At 38.7% G+C, this 23,552-nt stretch overlaps 1 protein-coding gene across 2 annotated transcripts in view; it reads right to left on the bottom strand.

The window, feature by feature from the left end:
- Positions 1–927: 927 nt before the first annotated feature.
- RPAP3 (RNA polymerase II associated protein 3) overlaps positions 928–23,552 on the bottom strand; it is a 46,523-nt gene continuing 23,898 nt past the window's right edge. For both annotated transcript variants that reach the window (XM_003825768.6, XM_034935975.3), the window contains 8 exons: positions 23,040–23,161; positions 21,052–21,122; positions 20,841–20,942; positions 11,453–11,691; positions 10,260–10,446; positions 9,098–9,195; positions 8,324–8,424; positions 928–2,574 (listed from right to left, as the gene is read on the bottom strand). In XM_003825768.6, coding sequence (XP_003825816.2) covers positions 2,489–2,574; positions 8,324–8,424; positions 9,098–9,195; positions 10,260–10,446; positions 11,453–11,691; positions 20,841–20,942; positions 21,052–21,122; positions 23,040–23,161 — 1,006 coding nt within the window. In that variant the 3' untranslated portion in view covers positions 928–2,488. The remainder of the gene's footprint in view (positions 2,575–8,323; positions 8,425–9,097; positions 9,196–10,259; positions 10,447–11,452; positions 11,692–20,840; positions 20,943–21,051; positions 21,123–23,039; positions 23,162–23,552) is intronic.

Here is a 23,552-nt window from a genome sequence, read left to right as displayed (position 1 = left end):
AAAGTACTGCTTTTATACCTTTAAGGCAATAATATTACTATTATTAATAAAAATGACTGAGCACTATGTGACAGGCATTAATGTGCTAATACTTATAAGTATTAGCCTTTCTAAAAATCTTTGAGGTAGGCATTTACTAATATTCTATTTTATATGAGAGGAAACGGAAGCTTAGAGAGGCTAAGCAGTATGTCCAAATTCACAAGCTAGTTGAGTGCAATAGGTTGTATACGCAGGTTATTTGACCCAAAAATGACTTTATTAACCACTATGCTATTTTGCAATAAGGCAACAATATGACAGCCCCTAAAGACTGTTCTTTATTCTAATCACTTTTAGGAAATGTTGGTAATTGTAATAATAATAGTAACAACAGTCGCTTACTATACATCCAGCCCTGCTCCAAAAACAAAATGTGTGCATTCATTCAATCTCACTTATACCCATTCTACAGATTTCAAAAACAAAGAATAGAAAAGTAACTTGTCCAAGGCCCTAAAGCCAGATGGAGCCAGAATTCAAACTCAAGAAGTCTGAATCCAGAGCCTCTGGTCTTAAATCACTACATGAAAATGTCTCTGGGGAGAAATCAGGCTAACATCAGAAATTTTTTAAAATTCAAATTCTATAGTAAATCTTGTGATCTGTACTTCTTCAGTTAACAGTCTCTACACAGGTAACACAACATAAAAACTGCAGCTGGAAGTAGTTCAAATAGCTCTACATTAAGAGAAGACAGCACGTTCTGAACTGTTTTGGCCAATTTTTAGCTCTATAATCATGCAGAGAACATTAACCCTCTGAGCCTCCTTTTCTTATGTTAAGAATGACAATAACATTACCTGCCCTGACTACCTTGTAAGTTTCTTCAAAAGATCATACCGTAGTCCATTCGGGTTGCTATAATAAAATATCAAACTGGGTAGCTTACATTAATAAAAACAGAAATTTATTTCTTACAGTTCTGGAGGCTGGGGAGTCCAAGATGAAGATGCCAGTAGATTCTGGTCTCTGGTGTCTGGTGAAGGCCCACCTTCTTGTTCGTAGATGGTGCCTTCTTATGTGTCCTTACATGGTGTAATTGGTGAACAAGCTCTCTGGGGCCTCTTTTACAAGGGCCTGCCCTCTTGACCCAATCACTTCCCAAAGGCCCCACCTCCGAAGACCATCGCCTTCAGGGTTAGGATTTCAACATATGAATTTGTGGGGGATATAAACATTCAGATCATAGCAGATAAAAAGCTAAATTCAATTGCCTGTTTATATATCATAATACATTTAGCAATAAACAAAGTTAATAAACTCTATCAAGTGTATTTTAAAGCATTCAAACTATCCAAATTACAAACATATCTCAATAATTTATACCACAACCTGAAGAAATTATCTTTGTAAACAAATTATGATTACTTCTCAAACAATTCATAAGAATAGTAATATGTATAATGGCAATAAAAATTAACCACAATATTGTATAAAATTGTAAACTGAACTGTCTTATTGATGCTGATAACAATTAAAGGATGGTGTCCTAATATTTTTTAACTTGATAGTCTCTAAAATTAACTGGTTTTACCAGTGTTTACACCATGCCCAAAAATTTGCTAGGCTGCTACTTTAAACATTTACTTAATATGATTCTTGCGTCAAATTCAATTAAATTTTATAAGTATCAGTTGAGCACCTAACTATGTGCAAAGGTCTGTGCTAGGTACTATGCAGAGTACAGGGATGAGCAGAGTTCTAGCCCTACTTTCAAAAGTTTACAAATGCTACACTCACATCCAACAAATACGTATGGGCTATATGCTAATTAGTACTTTAAACATTACTAATTTTTACATTTTTACACCTTGCATTACATTATCTGTCCTTAACTGGTATGTAACATGGATATCTTAAGGGGAAAAACCCTATGGCATTAAAATGTAAGAATACTGTGATACTTCAATTAACCTAGTTTGAAAGTCCAGTTAAAAGTCTTCTTTCTTTCAACATAAATACTAAAAATACATGCAACTAAATAACTTCATGTTAGTGAATTGGCACAATAACATTTAAAAGTTTTATAAAGAAAGGATCTCACTATCTATTTAACTTCCTCTTTACAAAGGTAATTATTCATATGCTAACGAAGCAGCTTTGGCAAGTGGTTACAAAAACTCATGAAAATATAAAAATAATGTTACATTTATGGGTCACTGAAGAATGTATCTAAATTTAACATTTAAAATGACTCATAAAATAAAATGCTGATCCTTACAAATGTATCTCATTGTTTATATTTTTATTTTCAGAAAAACACTTAGAGTTCACTTGAATATAATTCTCACTAGTTAAATCACAATTCACCTTATAGTTAATTAACTTATGTTCAAAGATAGTCCTTTCCTGCTATATAATTTCATTTTCTTAAACAGCAAAACACTTTCAGTAGAAAAAATTTACATATGAAAGTCAAAAACAATTATTTCAGCAAAAATGGGAATCAACCACCGTATCTTTTCTTGAGTTCTTCGACAGAATTATCCTTCAATCCTGACTTGTCTATGTGATTAAATAATGCACGTGCAACTGAAAAAGAAAAAGAAATTCTCCATTTTAATCTCATTTTTTAAAAACCAAGCAAAATGTAAATTAAAAGGAGCAATCTATTTGTCAAAAACATTTTACATTTTAAAGCAATAAATAGGTTTATAATTCAGATATTTAAAAAGCCAATCTGAGAACACAAAATTATACAGCAATCCAACAATGGTTCTTTCAGGAATATTTTGCTTTAGCAGTATAAAATTTGCCCTGCATTCTCAATGATATTAATCTTGCAGATTAAACTTAATTCATTCTGTACTACCTTAAAAATGTTTACCCTATCTGTGTAACAAGTGTACTTTTATTTACTTAATATTTTTATTTCAACTAAACTGTTTTTCAAACCTAAATCATTTTATTTTAAAAGAAAACTTTACATCACTACTGTAAATGAAAAACAGCAATGACACTGATGAAATCACACTTGATGGGACAGTTAAATATTTTTACATTACAAAATTAAAACTACTACATGTTAAAAATAAGATCATGGGCCGGGCGTGGTGGTTCACGCCTGTAATCCCAGCACTTTGGGAGGCCGAGGCGGGCGGATCATGAGGTCAGGAGATCGAGACCATCCTGGCTAACACAGTGAAACCCCGTCTCTACTAAAAATACAAAAAAATTAGCCGCGAGTGGTGGCGGGCGCCTGTAGTCCCAGCTACTCAGGAGGCTGAGGCAGGAGAATGGCATGAACCCAGGCGGCAGAGCTTGCAGTGAGCTGAGATCGAGCCACTGCACTCCAGCCTGGGCGACAGAGTGAGACTCCGTCTCAAAAAAATAAATAAATAAATAAGATTATGAATCGCAAAAAAATCATATTTACTACCACTGATCGGTCGACACTCAACATTAGGAAAACAGTTTATAGTTCATGCTTCTCAACATTAAAACTGGAGAACTAGCTAACAGTTATTAATGATAATGGCAATAATAAAATATAACAACAGCTAAGTATTTACTGAATACCTGGTTGCATGCCAGAACCATTCTAAGTGCTTTCCATGTTTAACTTAGCAGACAGTGGAAACCCCATCAAGACAGTACTATTGGTCAGCCAGTCTGAAGAGCCCACCTGCATTCTCGGATACCTTGAACTTATCACATTAGAGTAACAGTAAATTCATTCATTCAACACACTGACACTGAGGGGTTATTATGCACTAGCACTGAGGCCCAGTGAACGAGGTAGACAAAGTTCCTGCTGTCATGGAGCTTTCATTCTATTAGAGAGGGAGATATAATAAACATACACATGAACCACTGTCAGCTAGTAATGTATTACGAAGAGAAATAAAGCAGGGTAAGAAGAGAGAGGTTCATGGGGGGGTCAGTGAAGAAAGACATCTTTGAAGTGGTGATAGGTGAAAACCAAATGAAGAAGCACACAAGTGAAGATATGTAGGAAGATAATTCTACGTTGAGAGAACAGCCAAAGTCCTCGAGGCCAAAATAAGTTTGGCAGTTTCGTAATTTTTTTTTTTATTTTTTTTGAGACAGAGTTTCACTCTTGTTGCCCAGGCTGGAGTGCAATGGTGCAATCTCGGCTCACTGCAACCTATGCCTCCTGGATTCAAGTGATTGATTCTCCTGCCTGAGCCTCCCAAGTAGCTGGGATTACAGGTGTCTGCCACCACGCCCAGCTAATTTTTTTTCTTTTTTTTCTTTTTTTTCTTTTGTATTTTTAGTAGAGACAGGGTTGCATCATGTTGGCCAGTCTGGTCTTGAGCTCCTGACTTCAGGTGATCCACCTGCCTCGGCCTCCCAAAGTGCTGCAATTACAGGCGTGAGCCACTGCACCCGCCTGACAGTTTGGTATATTAAAAGCTATATAAAACCACTATAATGGGGCAGAGTGGTTGAAAAAATAGTGGTAAAAGATGAGGTCAAGCCCTCTCCCTCTCCCTCTCCCCACGGTCTCCCTCTCCCCCTCCCCACGGTCTCCCTCTCCCCCTCCCCACGGTCTCCCTCTCCCTCTCTTTCCACGGTCTCCCTCTGATGCCCAGCCGAAGCTGGACTGTACTGCTGCCATCTCGGCTCACTGCAACCTCCCTGCCTGATTCTCCTGCCTCAGCCTGCCGAGTGCCTGCGATTGCAGGCGCGTGCCGCCACGCCTGACTGGTTTTCGTATTTTTTTGGTGGAGACGGGGTTTCGCTGTGTTGGCCGGGCTGGTCTCCAGCTCCTAACCGCGAGTGATCCGCCAGCCTCGGCCTCCGGAGGTGCCGGGATTGCAGACGGTGTCTGGTTCACTCAGTGCTCAATGGTGCCCAGGCTGCAGTGCAGTGGCGTGATCTCGGCTCGCTACAACCTCCACCTCCCAGTCGCCTGCCTTGGCCTCCCAAAGTGCCCAGAGTGCAGCCTCTGCCCAGCCGCCACCCCGTCTAGGAAGTGAGGAGCATCTCTGCCTGGCCGCCCATCGTCTGGGATGTGAGGAGCCCCTCTGCCTGGCTGCCCAGTCTGGAAAGTGAGGAGCGTCTCTGCCTGGCCGCCATCCCATCTAGGAAGTGAGGAGCGCCTTTTCCCGGCCGCCATCCCATCTAGGAAGTGAGGAGTGTCTCTGCCCGGCCACCCATCGTCTGAGATGTGGGGAGCGCCTTTGCCCCGCCGCCCCGTCTGGGATGTGAGGAGCACCTCTGCCCGGCCGCGACCCCGTCTGGGAGGTGAGGAGCGTCTCTGCCCAGCCGCCCCATCTGAGAAGGGAGGAGACCCTCCGCCCGGCAGCCGCCCCGTCTGAGAAGTGAGGAGCCCCTCTGCCCGGCAGCCACCCCATCTGGGAAGTGAGGAGCCCCTCTGCCCAGCCAGCCACCCCGTCCGGGAGGGAGGTGGGGGTTTCAGCCCCCCACCCGGCCAGCCACCCCATCCGGGAGGGAGGTGGGGAGGTCAGCCCCCGGCCCGGCCAGCCGCCCCATCCGGGAGGGAGGTGGGGGGGTCAGCCCCCCGCCCGGCCAGCCACCCCGTCCGGGAGGTGAGGGGCACCTCTGCCCGGCTGCCCCTACTGGGAAGTGAGGAGCCCCTCTGCCCAGCCAGCCGCCCCGTCCGGGAGGGAGGTGAGGGGGTCAGCCCCCCGACCAGCCAGCCACCCCATCCGGGAGGGAGGTGGAGGGGTCAGCCCCCCGCCTGGCCAGTCGCCCCATCCGGGAGGGAGGTGGGGGGGTCAGCCCCCTGCCCGGCCACCCGCCTCGTCCGGGAGGTGAGGGGCGCCTCTGACCGGCCGCCCCTACTGGGAAGTGAGGAGCCCCTCTGCCCGGCCAGCCGCCCCATCTGGGAGGGAGGTGGGGGGGTCAGCCCCCCGCCCGGCCAGCCGCCCCGTCCGGGAGGGAGGTGGGGGGTCAGCCCCCCGCCCGGCCAGCCGCCCCATCCGGGAGGGAGGTGGGGGGGTCAGCCCCCCGCCCGGCCAGCCGCCCCGTCCGGGAGGGAGGTGGGGGGTCAGCCCCCCGCCCGGCCAGCCGCCTCGTCTGGGAGGTGAGGGGCGCCTCTGCCCGGCCGCCCCTACTGGGAAGTGAGGAGCCCCTCTGCCCAGCCAGCCGCCCCGTCCGGGAGGGAGGTGGGGTGGTCAGCCCCCCGCCCGGCCAGCCGCCCCATCCGGGAGGGAGGTGGGGGGGGTCAGCCCCCCGCCCAGCCAGCCGCCCCGTCCGGGAGGTGAGGGGTGCCTCTGCCCGGCCGCCCCTACTGGGAAGTGAGGAGCCCCTCTGCCCGGCCACCACCCCGTCTGGGAGGTGTGCCCAACAGCTCATTGAGAACAGGCCATGATGACAATGGTGGTTTTGTGGAATAGAAAGCGGGGAAAGGTGGGGAAAAGATTGAGAAATCGGATGGTTGCCGTGTCTGTGTGGAAAGAAGTAGACATGGGAGACTTTTCATTTTGTTCTGTACTAAGAAAAATTCTTCTGCCTTGGGATCCTGTTGATCTGTGACCTTACCCCCCAACCCTGTGCTCTCTGAAACATGTGCTGTGTCCACTCAGGGTTAAATGGATTAAGGGCGGTGCAAGATGTGCTTTGTTAAACAGATGCTTGAAGGTCATCACCACTCCCTAATCTCAAGTACCCAGGGACACAAACACTGCAGAGGGCCTCAGGGTCCTCTGCCTAGGAAAACCAGAGACCTTTGTTCACTTGTTTATCTGCTGACCTTCCCTCCACTATTGTCCTATGACCCTGCCAAATCCCCCTCTGTGAGAAACACCCAAGAATGATCAATAAAAATAAAAATGAAAATTAAAAAAAAAAAAAAAAAAAAAAAGATGAGGTCAAAATATAATAAGAAACAGTAACATTTTTCAGGGATTTCAAGGAACATTTCTGGTTAACTAAAGCTAAAACCAAAACTTTTGGTTTAAACCCCCACTATTAAAATATACATATATATATTTTAATATATATATTTTTTATTTTTATTTAACTATTTATTTGAGACAGAGTCTCACTCTGTTGCCTAGGTTGGAACGCAGTGGCACAATCATGGCTCACTGCAGCCTCAACCTTCCGTGCTGAAACGATTCTCCCACCTCAGCCCCCCTAGTAGCTGGGACTACAGATGCACGCCACTGCAACCAACTGATTTTTGTATTTTTTGTAAAGACGGGGTTTTGCCATGTTGGCCAGCCTGGTCTCAAGCGATCCTCCTGCCTTAACCTCCCAAAGTGCTGGGATTACAGGCATGAGCCACCATGCCTGGCCTAAAAAATATATATATCTAAATTACATGTCCACTTCCCTAAGTGTAATTTCAAAAGTATCTTTCTTATTGATTTAAAATCATTCAACATCACTGCTAAAAAGATAAAGAAGAAATAAAAGAAGCCCATGTATGTTTAGTACAGGAGGTATCTGAAAATGGTACACTGAGTTTTGCTAATTATTAAAAAGAAAAAAAAAGAACACTGGTATGTGAATGACTTTTCTCTTTTTTCCTGAAATGAGTATAGCCCAAAACTCTGAGCAACTGAAGTTTCTGCATAGTGCAATTTTTCTTTAATTAGGATTTCTCAAAACGGACTCTTTATGCCAAAAATTGTGATGTGGAAATAAAAAAGAAATACAATTCTTCAGGTTCATCACCTGCCACTCATTACTCCCTATTCTACAATCCAGCCATACCATTTTAAATTCTCTGGACTCAATTTGCTCTTTCCTGCCTCAGAACCACTACATGTATCATTCTTTCAGTCTAAAACTCTCTTGCTCAGCCTTTCCTCTAACTCTTGCACTTCTTTGAGAATTCAGCTAAAATCAAACTCAAGGAAATTACCTCTCTCAGAATGGATCAGACCTTTCCTGTACCTCGCCCAGTTACATGGTCCTGTGGCTTTGATCCTTTACATAGTAACAGTAGGAACTCCACCATCATACCATTTACTGCGTTTTCAAGTAGAAGAGCTCAGACTATGGAGTTGGACTGCCTGGGTTCGAATCCTAGGTCTGGCTTCCTAGCTATGTGACCTTAGCAAGTTTCTTAGCCTCTCTATACCTGTTTCCTCCTCTGTAAAAGGAGAGTGAAAACCGTACCTACACTTCATAATATTGTCAGGACTAACAAAACAATTTTAACTGTTCTTGTTATCCAATTTAATTAACTTAAATATAATTTAATATCATCCAATTTAAATATAAATATTTAATTAAATATAACCTTATACACAATAAGTAGTCAATAAATGCCAGCTATTATTTGTTGAATGAATACAGGAATGTACAAAAATAAACATGGGAAAACTTTCATAGAACTTACTCTTTTTCTCTGTTTCTGACATAAACATCACTGCCATATCAAACCTTTTTAGTTCAGAAAGTCTTTGTAAGATTTCAAAGATGAGTGATGGCTTTTCTTTCCTGAAATAATCCAAATATAGAAACAAATGATCAGTTAAAAGCAGCTCATTTATTAATAATTCTGTTTACTAACACAATACTTCTAATTATACATAAATGACAGCATTTTTTCCCCTGGATACCTGTATTTTAAATGCCCAAATGAAGAGATTTATCAAGTCAACTGAAGAAATTACAATATTCTTAAATGAGAGCTTAGTACGGAAACTACCATTCTGTTAAAACACTGGTCATTTCCATACCCTACTTTTCTCTACAAAAAAATTAGAGTCCTTTTTCCTCCCTTTTAAACTTTTCCCTTTTTATTGTCTGTACTTGTCATTTCCTTGCAACTTCTCTAACAATGAAACTTACAAGAAAGCTAACTTTGCTATATGCTGCTAATTTGCCATATACATTCAAAGAGAATCAACTTCCCAAATCATTGGAAATAGCATAGCATCATAAGAGTACAGTAAATTCTCACTTAACATCATCAATAGGTTCACGAAAACTGTGACTTTATGTAAAACGGCATACTGTATAAACAAACCAATTTTACCATAGGCCAATTGACATAAACAAGACTTATGTTCCTATGTCTTAATCATTTTAATTAAAATTGCAGTTTCCAAAAACCTATCAATAACATTAAGTGAGGACTTACTGTATAACTAAAAAAAACCTGACTTACTCAATGTAAAAGTCATGCAGAATTTTAACGATCTGGTTGAATACATCTGGATCCAGATTTTTCTGAAACAACTTAGGATACAAAGATGGTTCAATTTGCTTGAAAAAAAAATAAAAAGACAATTACTTGATGGCAACACTTACATATCACAAATTACACAACAACTGCTTGGGTAAAAATAGTAAAGAATAACTACTTTGGGAGGCCAAGGTGGGAGGATCACCTGAGGTTGGGAGTTCGAGACCAGTCTGACCAACATGGAGAAACCCCATCTCCACTAAAAATACAAAAAATTAGCCAGGCGTGGTGGCACATCCCTGTAATCCCAGCTACTCGGAGACTGAGGCAGGAGAATTGCTTGAACCTGGGAGGCAGAGGTTGCGGTGAGCTGAGATTGCGTCATTGCACTCCAGCCTGGGCAACAAGAGCAAAACTCCGTCCAAAACAAAAAGAAAAGAATAACTACTATGCATTAGCACTTATGAATAATAATGGAGTCACATTAAAATGCAATTATGATAGAAGAATGAAAGTTACAGGAACTGCATGATAATCACTCTATTCTAGTCACAGAAAAATCTTATGAGCAGAAGAGATATACACCATCCTAAGAGAGACAGGAAACTTTAAAGGCTCTCAAAGAGCAATAAATATAACTAGAGATTTTTAAAAGTAGAATTACATGAGAAAACGTATTTGGAAGTAATTTTATATTGCATAATTATTAGGAAATGTTACTCTCATTACACTTGAAAAGGACCATGCTAATTCATTATTTGCTAAATTTCATAGGATTTGATTCTTTTTCTTAAAGCAAATATTAGAAGAATGATTGCCTACATATTGCAAGCACTGCTTGGCACACAGAAGACACTCAATGTATTTTAGGGTTTTTTTTGAAGGATTAAGCTTAAGCTAATATATATGAAATTAGATTACGTTATTTGAGACAATAGAATTTGACACAGAATCTATTGCCAAAGGAGAACATCAAGGTTCCCTGGTTGTAAATATTTTTAAATGGTCTGACCAGGGTGATGTATTCTACAATAATTTCTACAATAATATCCTACAAAAAGCAAATATGGCACCATTATTATAAAGTGACAGAAGTTCTCTGACCTTTTACTTACAACAGAAGTACTACCTTCCTCTCTCTTACCTTTAAATACTGATACAACATATCTGGAGAACTTTTCAATTGTCTGAAATCAGATTCGAGCTGGAACGAGTTTGCAGGAATTGGAGGAAGAACAGTTGTGGCAAACTGAGCAGGTTTTTGTTCTATCTCTATAGGCATTTTCTCGCTGTAAGACTGACATACATCCTGCTTCAAACTGGCTTGAGGTCTGAAATATTTCAGAGGTATCAAACAGAAAAGAACCATAAATAATCATAGCTCAATCAAGGAGACATCAATAAAAATTTTTAAATTTTTGACTATTAATATTGTATTATCTATTTGTATTATACAAGCATTCAATTATTTCAGCTAATAATATATAAACATTTTTTGGCAAAACAGATTACGCTCTTGCAAATTTTCACATGCTGGCTATGTAATGACTATTCTCCTCTGCTGGGCAGCTAACCTATCCACCTTTTGAGTATACCATTTCTATATATTTCAATTACCATGTCACATACACTAATGATTTAGCCTTTCAAAGATCTAAATGATCATTTTCAAGATATTCCAAAAAGGAAGAAATGCTTCTTCCAAAAAAAACTGCCTATATAGTATTGTCTCATGATCTATACTATCACTTTAAATAAAAGTACTACTAAAGTTCAAAGTTTAAAAGAAAAAAACAACTTTTAGCAGGTTTGTTGAGTGGCAATGTAAAAATATATGAGTAAGGTTTCCATACCTCAAAATGAACCTAATTAGTCTATATCTTCTATATTCTCATTATCAAGAAAAAACACATAAACTATTTTTTAAATGCCAAACAAAAGTTAGAGTCCACAACAGTCTTAAATACTAATGGATGAAATAATGGCAATCCATAAATTCTACATTTTTATGAAGCTTCCTTTTAAAAAACTAAAATTTTGCTGAACTAAATAATAAAACTGAAATCCTAGAAATGAAAATTTTTAAACAAAATCAATTTTCAAGATACCTTCTTATCATCTTTAAATTTCACACTGTGGTTAAAAAAAAATAGTAATCATTCTTTAAGCAAAATCACCCTTACAATAAGTACAAACAAAAAAGAAAAGCTAGAAACTTAAGTTAGGCAGTTCAAAAAATTAGCATGATGAGTACAAATCAGAAGTCTCAGTAATATCAATTCTCCATTGGAATTATCCCATTCTGGATGATCAGCAAATAACAGCATTTCTACTCACTGCAGGGATGAAGTATCACTGACTTCTTCTATTTTCAATACTTTTGCTCTTGGAGTATCACTTGTGGGAAAAAGGTCATCTTGGCTTGAATTCTTCTTACTTGTGGTGCCTGTGGCTGCTATTACATTTGCTAGATTAATAGGATTATTCTCTGTAGCAGCAGCAGTAGTGCTATCTGGCACATCAATAGTCTGTATCAAATTACCAGTTTCTTCAATAATAACCTTCTTGAGTGGTTTCTAAAACAATTAAAATCAATTCCTTAAATCAAAATATTAAAGGTTTCCTATTTTAGGGTCACAAGTTAAAAGGCTGCAATGATCTTACAGCTAATATCCCAGTGATTAGTAAATTCAATTTGGTGGCTAGACAGACTTAGAAGTCTGAGAATACAAAAATAAAAAGCTATACAAAGCACTTATCCCAGGTAGGTCGAAACAAGGGAGAGAGACATGTATACGTAAATATATAAGGCCATGGGCATGTTTAAGAGATGAAAGCACAAAACGCTAAGAGAACACAGGAAGGAAGATAAACACTGGCATGAGGGAAGCCTTCACAGAAAAAGCACACAGGAATGGCAAAGTTGAAGGGTGCAGCACAGTCAGTGGAAAGGTGAGAAGTCCAGTGGGGCTGGTGCAAGGCACGGCATGGTGGAGATGAAGCCTCAAAGGCTGTTTGAAGACAGCCTATGAAGGGACTTGGATGCCATGAAAGGAGTCTGGACTCTATTCTAGGGGCAATACAGCAAAGAAATTACCAAACCAACAGCAGTATTGTGGACTAACTGAAGGCAAGTGGAATAAGGGCAGACAATAACCAGCATTATGTATGGGATAGACTATCATTAAAACCTAAACACATTGTCTCAATATATAGCAGCTGGATAAAACTAGCCCAGGATTAAAAATCTGCCAAGTAATATTCACAAAGTTGGTAAAAGTAAACCCTTTTTTCCAATTTAATAAAATAAATGGCTTTCATTGTTTATCTCAATCACTACACACGTGTCATTTTCAACTTATGTTGATATTTAATAATATATGTATATCTAATAAAATATAACAATATTCTTCACTATATCATCATACCAAACACACAGAAATACACTGAGGAGCTATTGTTCCACCAAAGGTATTGAAAAATGAAACAAGTTAAGAAAAGCTTCTTCTAAAATTTGCAAATATTGATTAACAGTTGCAGCTATATACTTTTGTATATGTTTGAAATTTGTTTTATCTTTAGAAAAGAGAAGAAAACTTTCCTCAATGTACTCTAAGTATACATTCCAACTACATAGTTGAATTATAAATTGAAAAGTTGTAAATATAAGCACTTCTTCTTCTGCAATAGATAACAAACTCAACGTTAAAACCAGAAATTCCATTAATGCAGCTAAGATATGACCCAATGGTAATAAATGAGTGTTACTAAACGAAGGTACAAAAATGAAAAAGCTGTAAGAAAATTTATAACAGAATTCTTCAAGCAGTTCTATTTTAAAGAATAATCATATTAAGTTAAGGCCTATGCTTTGCTAAGAACTGTATCAGCAAAAGTTTTTATCAAGATACTGATCAAGAATGGATATGTGTATTAAACCCTGTCCTTGACAACAGATATGTAAATAATGATTTGAATTTATGAATTTCCTAATCATTGGTCTCTGTTAAGTGTAGACCCGGGGTACTGAGAGCCACTGAGGGTCACTGATGACAGCTGGAAGGACTGTGGGGAAGAACAGTATGCTAGTAACAGGAGTAAACCATAAAAGAAACCACTATAGAAAGAACTTAAGAAAATATGAAAGGTTCAATTCACTCCTTTTTTAAAATCATGACTCGGAAGCGTAACATTTTATTTAGTTGTATATTGTGACCATTTAAAAAAAAAGTGAGAGAGAGAGAGAAGAACAAAGGAATAAAGAGAAAAAGGGACCAAACAGGTGAAGTTTTGACATCAGGAAACAGAAAAATGAAGAAAAAAAAAAGGAAATAAAGCAAAATAAGATATTTTAGCAGAGACAAAAGGATCAGGAAAACTTTCACTTATTACCACTCTCAGGGGAAACCCCAGGCCCAAGTTCACCTACATCTCTGCTCTCCTACCCTCTGTCTAGAGGTTTGCTAAAAATACCTCCAAGCTGCCAGCCCTTCAAGCACAGACTACCCTGCCCTAGCCTTTCATTTCAATAATCCTGAGACTCATTCTCTTCTCTCTCTACTTTCCGTAGTCTTCCTTTCTTTCCTCACCACTTTCTCTGGTGACCAGGTGGTGTCACAAATACGTGACTAAAAAGGAAACTAAAATTTGTTTCACCTGAAATTGCCTCAGCATTTATGCACATTATTTCCTTTGATATAAACTAATCTGTGAGTTATTCTCAATTTACGGAGAAAAAGTAAGGATAACGCAGGGATTAACTAACTTGCTCAAGATTGCAAAGTTTATCAAGTGGGGCTCAAATCCAGTCTCAAAGGCATTATACCAAACTGCTATCCTCTACTTTTTAAAAATAATGCCGACATTTTTATTTATCATGAAGATCCATTATAAAAATCAACAGCAATTTTTTTCCCTTCCCACTAGGATACTAACTTTGTTGATTTTGGATCATTTACAGAACAGTTTACCCCAAGATTTCTCATTTCCTAGAGGTGTTTTGTTTTGTCATATTGCCATAGAGATTTAAATTCACATTGTATTTTCACAACTATTAACATAAATTCATTTTTAACAAGAAGGTGGGCCCAACATATTTGTAAAAGCTACTTATGGTATTTAGTCATGGGATATTACACATATCACGTGGCAATGTTTTTATAATTATGGACAGTGACGTCTAACAAAGGCCTTCTGTAAACTTGTGCATTAATTTTTGTAAAGAAGTCTTACAAAGATGTAAAAGTTTAAACTACATTTAATTAAATAATCACTTTTACTGAAAAGAACAGTAAATAAATATATGAAAATGACCATAATGTGTGAAAACAACTAGATTTATGCCTAGCACACACAACACACACAACCAGTATTACCAAGAATACGGTCGTAATAGGCCAGGCATGGTGGCTCATGCCTGTAATCCTAGCACTTTGGGAGGCCACGGTGGGCAGATCACTTGAGGTCAGGAGTTCAAGACCAGTCTGGCCAACATGGTGAAACCCTGTCTCTACTAAAAATACAAAAATTAGCCAGGCATGATGGCAGGTGCCTGTAATCCCAGCTACCAGGGAGGCTGAGGCAGGAGAATCACTTGAACCCAGAAGTCAGAGGTTGCAGTGAGCTGAGATCGCGCCACTGCACTCCAGCCTGGGCGACAAAGAGTGAAACTCCGTCTCAAAAAAAAAAAAAAAAAAAAAGAATACAGTCATATTAAATGCACTGGAAAAGTATTAAACTAAGAAATCTATTTGCTACTACTAACTAGTACAAACATAGCAAAACAAACTTTCCTTTTCTGCCTTTATAAAAAGAGGATAAAAATACCTCCTCTGACTTCCTTATGAAATTGTTATTTCTAAGAAAGAAAACTGTTATGCAAAGGATCGTCTATGCATAACAGTTTAAGAGGGCAGGAAGAGGATCTTGATCAGTCAGGGGTACACAGAGAGGTTTTTTAGGGGTGATGTCTTAATTTTCTGACTCGGTGATTTCATGGGTGTTCACTTTGTAATTATTCTCTAAATCATAATTTGTCTTGTGTACTTTTCTGTATGTATATTTCATAATTTACTTGATGCAAGGGTGTTTATCCCAACTTCAGAAAAGAACAGTAATAAAAATACAAAGACATTTAATTTCTATAAAATGTAAAACTGCTTGAAATTCCTTTAATATAAGAGAAATAGGCAGAAATATTTAAACTGATAGTGTTAAATTAAAATACTCACTTAAAAAGTTATCCCAAAACTCTAAACGCTGCTAAATTTCCCTTATACATCAGTAATCCTAGGAAGTATTTTTTAAAGATTCTAAAAAAAAAAAAAAAAAAAAAAAAAAGTGCCCCAGTAAGGCATTTCAACATTTCCTTTAAGAGTTAGGGGGCGTTCCAAGATGGCCGAATAGGCACAGCTCCAATCTGCAGCTCCCAGCGTGATCAACGCAGAAGAAGGGTGATTTCTACATTTCCAACTGAGGTCACCAACATCAAAGACCAAAGGGAGATTAAACCACAAAGATGGGGAGAAACCGGAGCAAAAAAGCTGAAAATTCTAAAAATCAGAGCACCTATTCTCTTCCAAAGGAACACAGCTCCTCACCAGCAACGGAACTAAGCTGGACGGAGAATGACTTTGACAAGTCGACAGAAGTAGGCTTCAGAAGGTCCGCAATACAAACTTCTCCAAGCTAAAGGAGGATGTTCGAACTCATCATAAGGAAACTAAAAACCTTGAAAAAAGATTAGACGAATGACTAACTACAATAAACAGTGCAGAGAAGACCTTAAATGACCGATGGAACTGAAAACCATGGCATGAGAACTTCGTGATGCATGCACAAGCTTCAGTAGCCAATTCGATAAAGTGGAAGAAAGGGTATCAGTGATTGAAGATCAAATTAATGAAATAAAGCGACAAGACAAGGTTAGAGAAAAAAGAGTAAAAGAAACAAACAAAGCCTCCAAGAAATATGGGACTATGTGAAAAGAGCAAATTTACGATTGATTGGTGTACCTGAAAGTGATGGGGAGAATGGAACCACGTTGGAAAACACACTTCAGGATATTATCCAGGAGAACTTCCCCAACCTAGCAAGGCAGGCCAACATTCAAATTCACAAAATACAGAGAATGCCACAAAGATACTCCTCGAGAAGAGCAACCCCAAGACACAAAATTGTCAGATTTACCAAGGTTGAAATGAAGGAAAAAGTGTTAAGGGCAGTCAGAGAGAAAGGTCGAGTTATCCACAGACGAAAGCCCATCAGACTAACAGCAGATCTCTCAGCAGAAACCCTACAAGCCAGAAGACAGTAGGGGCCAATGTTCAACATTCTTAATGAAAAGAATTTTCAACCCAGAATTTCATATCTAGCCAAACTAAGCTTCCTAAGTGAAGGAGAAATAAAATCCTTTACAGACAAGCAAATGCTGACAGATTGTGTCACCACCCAGCTTGCCTTACAAGAGCTTCTGAAGGAAGCACTAAACATGGAAAGAAACAACCAGTACCAGCCACTGCAAAAACAGGCCAAATTGTAAAGACCATTGATGCTAGGAAGAAACTGCATCAATTAACAGTCAAAATAACCAGCGAACATCATAATGACAGGATCAAATTCACACATAACAATATTACCCTTAAATGTAAATGGGCTAAATGCCCCAATTAAAACACAAAGACTGCAAATTGGATAGAGTAAAGACCCATCAGTGTGCTGCATTCAGGAGACCCATCTCACGTGCAAAGACGCACATAGGCTCAAAATAAAGGCATGGAGGAAGATCTAACAAGCAAATGGAAAGCAAAAAAAAGCAGGGGTTGCAATCCCAGTCTCTGATAAAACAGATGTTAAACCAACAAAGATCAAAAGAGACAAAGAAAGCCACTACCTAATGGTAAAGGGATCAATTCAACAAGAAGATCTAACTATCCTAAATATATATGCACCCAATACAGGAGCACTCAGATTCATAAAGCAAGTCCTTAGAGACCTACAAAGAGACTTAAGACTCCCAAACAATAATAATGGGAGACTTTAACACCCCACTGTCAATATTGGACAGATCAACGAGACAGAAGGTTAACAAGGATATCCAGGACCTGAACTCAGCTCTGCAACAAGCAGTCCTAATAGACATCTACAGAACTTTCCACCCTAAATCAACAGAATATACATTCTTCTCAGCACCACATCACACTTATTCCAAAACTGACCACACAATTGGAAGTAAAGCACTCCTCAGCAAATGTGAAAGAACAGAAATCACAACAAACTGTCTCTCAGACCACAGTGCAATCAAATTAGAACTCAGGATTAAGAAACTCACTCAAAACTGCACAACTACATGGAAATTGAACAACTTGCTCCTGAATGACTACTGGGTAACTAACGAAATGAAGGCAGAAATAAAGATGTTCTTGGAAACCAATGAGAACAAAGACACAATGTACAAGAATCTCTGGGACACATTTAAAGCAGTGTGTAGAAGGAAATTTATAACACTAAATGCCCACAAGAGAAACCAGGAAAAGATCTAAAATTGACACCCTAACATCACAATTAAAAGAACTAAAGAAGCAAGAGCAAACAAATTCAAAACCTAGCAGAAGGCAAGAAGTAACTATGATCAGAGCAGAACTGAAAGTGATAGACACAAAAAAACCCTTCAAAACATCAATGAATCCAGGAGCTGGTTTTTTGAAAAGATCATCAAAATTGATAGACCACTAGCAAGACTAATAAAGAAGAAAAGAGAGAAGAATCAAATATACACAATACAAAATGATAAAGGGGATATCACCACTGATCCCACAGAAATACAAACTACCATCAGAGAATACTACAAACACCTCTACGCAAATAAACTAGAAAATGTAGGAGGAATGGATAAATTCCTGGACACATACACCCTCCCAAGACAACCAGGAAGAAGTTCAATCTCTGAATAGACCAATAACAGGCTCTGAAATTCAGGCAATAATAGCCTACCAACCAAAACAAGTCCAGGACCAGACGGATTCACAGCTGAATTCTACCAGAGGTACAAAGAGGAGCTGGTACCATTCCTCCTGAAACTATTCCAATCAATAGAAAAAGAGGGAATCCTCCCTAACTCATTTTATGAGGCCAGCAACATCCTGATACCAAAGCCTGGCAGAGACACAACAAAAAAAAGAGAATTTTAGACCAATATCCCTGATGAACATCAATGTGAAAATCCTCAATAACATACTGGCAAACCGAATCCAGTAGCACACCAAAAACCTTATCCACCACGATCAAGCTGGCTTCATCCCAGGGAAGAAAGGCTGGTTCAATATATGCAAATCAATAAACGTAATCCATCACATAAACAGAACCAATGACAAAAACCACATGGTTATCCCAATAGATGCAGAAAAGGCCTTTGACAAAATTCAACAGTGCTTCATGCTAAAAACACTCAATAAACTAGGTATTGATGGAATGTTTCTCAAAATAATAAGAGCTATTTATGACAAACCCACAGCCAATATCATACTGAATGGGCAAAAACTGGAAGCATTCCCTTTGAAAACCAGCACAAGACAAGGATGCCCTCTCTCACCACTCCTATTTAACACAGTGTCGGAAGTTCTGGCCAGGGCAATCAGGCAAGAGAAAGAAATAAAGGGTATTCAATTAGGAAATGAGGAAGTCAAATTGTCGTGTTTGCAGATGACATGATTGTATATTTAGAAAACCCCATCGTCTCAGCCCAAAATCTCCTTAAGCTGATAGGCAACTTCAGCAAAGTCTCAGGATACAAAATCAATGTGCAAAAATCACAAGCATTCCTATACACCATTAACAGACAAGCAGAGAGCCAAATCATGAGTGAACTCCCATTTACAATTGCTACAAAGAGAATAATACAATTGCTACAAAGAGAATAAAATACCTAGGAATCCAATTCTCTTCAAGGAGAACTACAAACCACTGCTCAACGAAATAAAAGAGGACACAAACAAATGGAAGAATATTCCATGCTCATGGATAGGAAGAATCAATATTGTGAAAATGGCCATACTGCCTAAAGTAATTTATAGATTCAATGCCATCCCCATCAAGCTACCAATGACTTTCTTCACAGAATTGGAAAAAAACTACTTTAAAGTTCATATGGAACCAAAAAAGAGCCCACATTGCCAAGACAATCCTAAGCAAAAAGAACAAAGCTGGAGGCATCAGGCTACCTGACCTCAAACTATACTAGAAGACTACAATAACCGAAACAGCATGGTACTGGTACCAAAACAGAGATATAGACCAATGGAACAGAACAGAGGCCTCAGAAATAACACCACACATCTAAAACCATCTGATCTTTGACAAACCTAACAAAAACAAGAAATGGGAAAAGGATTCCCTATTTAATAAATGGTGCTGGGAAAACTGGCTAGCCATATGTAGAAAGCTGAAACTGGATCCCTTCCTTACACCTTATACAAAAATTAATTCAAGATGGATTAAAGACTTAAATGTTAGACCTAAAACCATAAAAACCCTACAAGAAAACCTAGGCAATACCATTCAGGCCACAGGCATAGGCAAGGACTTCATGACTAAAACAACAAAAGCAATGGCAATGAAAGCCATAATAGACAAATGGGATCTAATTAAACTAAAGAGCTTCTGCACGGCAAAAGAAAGTACCATCAGAGTGAACAGGCAACCTACAGAATGGGAGAAAATTTTTGCAATCTACCCTCTGACAAAGGGCTAATATCCAGAATCTACAATGAACTCAAACAAATTTACAAGAAAAAAACAAACAACCCCATCAAAAAGTGGGCAAAGGATATGAACAGACACTTCTCAAAAGAAGACATTTATGCAGCCAACAGACACATGAAAAAATGCTCATCATCACTGGCCATCAGAGAAATGCAAATCAAAACCACAATGAGATACCATCTCATGCCAGTTAGAATGGCAATCATTAAAAAGTCAGGAAACAACAGATGCTGAAGAGGATGTGGAGAAATAGGAACGCTTTTACACTGTTCCTGGGAGTGTAAACTGGTTCAACCATTGTGGAAGACAGTGTGGCGATTCCTCAAGGATCTAGAACTAGAATTACCATTTGACCCAGCAATCCCATTACTGGGTATATATCCAAAGGATTATAAATCATGCTACTATAAAGACACATGCACACGTATGTTTACTGAGGCACTATTCACAATAGCAAAGACTTGGAACCAACCCAAATATCCACCAATGATAGACTAGATTAAGAAAATGTGGCACATATACACCACGGAATACTATGCAGCCATAAAAAACGATGAGTTCATGCCCTTTGCAGGGACATGGATGAAGCTGGAAACCATCATTCTCAGCAAACTACCACAAGACAGAAAACCAAACACCGCATGTTCTCACTCATAGGTGGGAACTGAACAATGAGATCACCTGGACACAGGGCAGGGAACATCACACACTGGGACCTGTTGCGGGTGGTGGGTTGGGGGAGGGATAGCATTAGGAGAAATACCTAATGTAAATGATGAGTTGATGGGTGCAGCAAACCAACATGGCACATGTATACGTATGTATCAGATCTGCACGTTGTGCACATGTACCCTAGAACTTAAAGTATAATTTTTAAAAAAAAGTTTATTAATACAATAGTTGGTTTCCAATTCTCCTATTACAACATATTTAAATGGCAAGGAAAAAATGAAAGTGCTTTACTTACAGTTGATCCACGATGCGGTGGATTATCAATGGGTTTTACCACATTTTGTCTTTGTGTGGAATCAAGAAAGACATCATCCCAGTGTCCTTTCTCAATTAATTCCTTGAAAATAAACTTATAATCATAACTATCAAAATATTTATTATACAACAAATAAATATATTTATGTTTCAGAAAATATGACCATGTTTGGGTGAAAAGAATACATTACCTTTTTAATTTTGGAGAGTTCAGTTACTGCTTGCTTATTTCCAGGTTCCAGAAGTAAAACAGTTTCAAAATCTAAAGTGAATTTTTAAAAAACATTACAACATAGTTAAAATGTGGAGTTTTCATATTCGCATGTATATTCATGATATATTCAGTTAATAATCACATTTTTAGCTCAAGCAGTTTTACTCAGATTACTAGGAAACAGGTGAGCTATAGTAAGAACATTTACTGAACACTGTTGTAGTTGTTTTATATGAATGTTCACGTAACCCTCACTACAACCCCACTTTAAAGGTGATAAAACTGAGGCCCCTAGAGGTCATCTAACTTAGCAAAGTTCACCATGTAAACAAATGACAGAGTAACTCACTAAATGTAAAATATTAATAGAATAAGAGAATTACATACAACAAAGTATTACTCAGCCTTAAAAAGGAATGAAATTCTGATATATGTTCCAACATGGACTTATGCTAAGTTAAATAAGCAGAGGCAAAAGGACAAATACTGCATGATTCCACTTACACAGGATATCTAGAACAGTCAAATTCAGAGACAGAAAGTAGAATGGAGGTTACTAGGGCTGGGAGGAGAGGAGAATGGAGAGTTATTGTTTAATGTGTATAGAGTTTTAGAATGGGATGATGACAAAGTTCTGGTGATGGACAGTGGTGATGGCTGCACAATGTAAATGTATTTAATGCCACTGAGCTATATATTGAAAAATGGTTAAAATAATAAATTTAACGTTACATATTTTTTTAACCACAATAAAAAAAGCACTGCTGTAGCTAACAGGCTTATAGAGAAACTGCCAGATTTTAAATGCACATACCAGGAAAGAACAGAGGCTGAAAATCAATTATCTAAGTACTGATCTCAAGAAGCTAGAAAAACAGCAAATTAAACCAAAAGAAAGTTGAAGGAATAAAATAAAAAGCAGAAGGAAATTAAATAGAAAACACACACAGGAGAACCAAGTTGGTTCTCTGAAAAGACTAATTCAATGAATACCCTAAAAGAGAAGACCATAAAAACAAAGAAAAAAAATAGTATCAAGAATTAAAATGGTATCAGATCTCCATTATCCTCCATTCCCTACCTGCTGATAAAACCACAGCCCGAAGAGTTTAAAAAAAAAAAAAAAATCAATCACTAACAGAAATTCTTCAGTTTGTAGGATGGCAGATAGGAAAAGATACAACTTGCTGAAACAAAGAAACTTCCTCTGCTTACTGGGATTAAAAAACAAAAACAAAAAAAAAAACAAACAAAAAAACAGGCTGAAATCATTTGGAACCAAGATGGCCAAGTGGAGTTTGCACAAAAACGAGTTTGCTGATGTCACAAACTGAATTTCCACCAAGTTCTACTAACTACCCCAAATTTGCACCTGCAATCCATTAGTTAGCAAGAAGAGATAGCTACATATGCCCAAGAACTTTTCCCTTTCCTTCCACTAATTACCTGCTAATTCCAGTATCCACCTCCCTAAACCCTTTCTAATAAAATTACTGCCTTAAGGCCAGGACAAGGAGACAGATTTGGGTTTGATTCCTGTCTCTTTAGGAGTCAACTTTCAATATAAATAAAGCCTTTTCTCAAAAACCTGATGTCACAGTATTGGCTTCAAGCATATCACACAGTGAGTCCCTTTCGCTCAACAACACTGATTCCCTTCCTTTCCATTCTGGTCTTTTTATCGTTTTCCATTCTCATGTATAATTAAAATTTTTCATTAATATTGACTGGCAATTAGCCAGAATGTACTAAACAAAATTAGCCAGAATGCTACTAAACAAAAAGATAATCTGGTACATGCGGAAGCTGCATTCCTCCAAATCTATTCGTGATCTAAACTGTGGAAAGAAAACATAATTCCCTAAGTTCAGTATCTTTGAACCATGGGTAAGCTACATGAATCTCTGCTTCTATAACTTGGGCACTCATCAGGATGACTGAGTGCCAGCTGTTATAAAGTCTTACCTTGTTTTGCCTCATTTAGCTTTCCCAAAAATGTTCTTGCAGTTCCTCTTCTGGCAAAAGCTTTAGAATATGAGCCATCTAATAAAATGGCTTGTGTGCAGTCTTTTTCAGCTTCTTCATATCTATTGAACATGATAAAATTACTGACTGGAAAAAAGGCAGCTTATGGAAAAATGTCATATAAACTAAGTTTCTAATTTAAAAAGCTTGTATATAATTTCAATCACTAACTTCTAAATCTGTGTTTGAAGTGGAGAACTATTTTATAAATTTTTTATTCTCACCAAATCCTGGAATCATTTGGTGAGGAGGGAGAAGGTACCAGATTGAGGGAATGTTAGGAGAGTCTGCTGGAGCGATGAAATAATAATGCAAAAATATGACTAGGGCAGACAAAAGAATGCCACTGCTTCTCTGCCTACCTCTTCTCCAAGTCTCAATATGCACAGGTATTACATTAGAATTTTGACTGGCATTAGTTTTCTAATAAAACTTTATTAACATTTACCCACA

This window comes from Pan paniscus, chromosome 10, assembly GCF_029289425.2.
Source record: "Pan paniscus chromosome 10, NHGRI_mPanPan1-v2.0_pri, whole genome shotgun sequence".
Classification (NCBI taxonomy): domain Eukaryota; kingdom Metazoa; phylum Chordata; class Mammalia; order Primates; family Hominidae; genus Pan; species Pan paniscus.
This window is presented reverse-complemented; position numbering and strand designations above follow the sequence as displayed.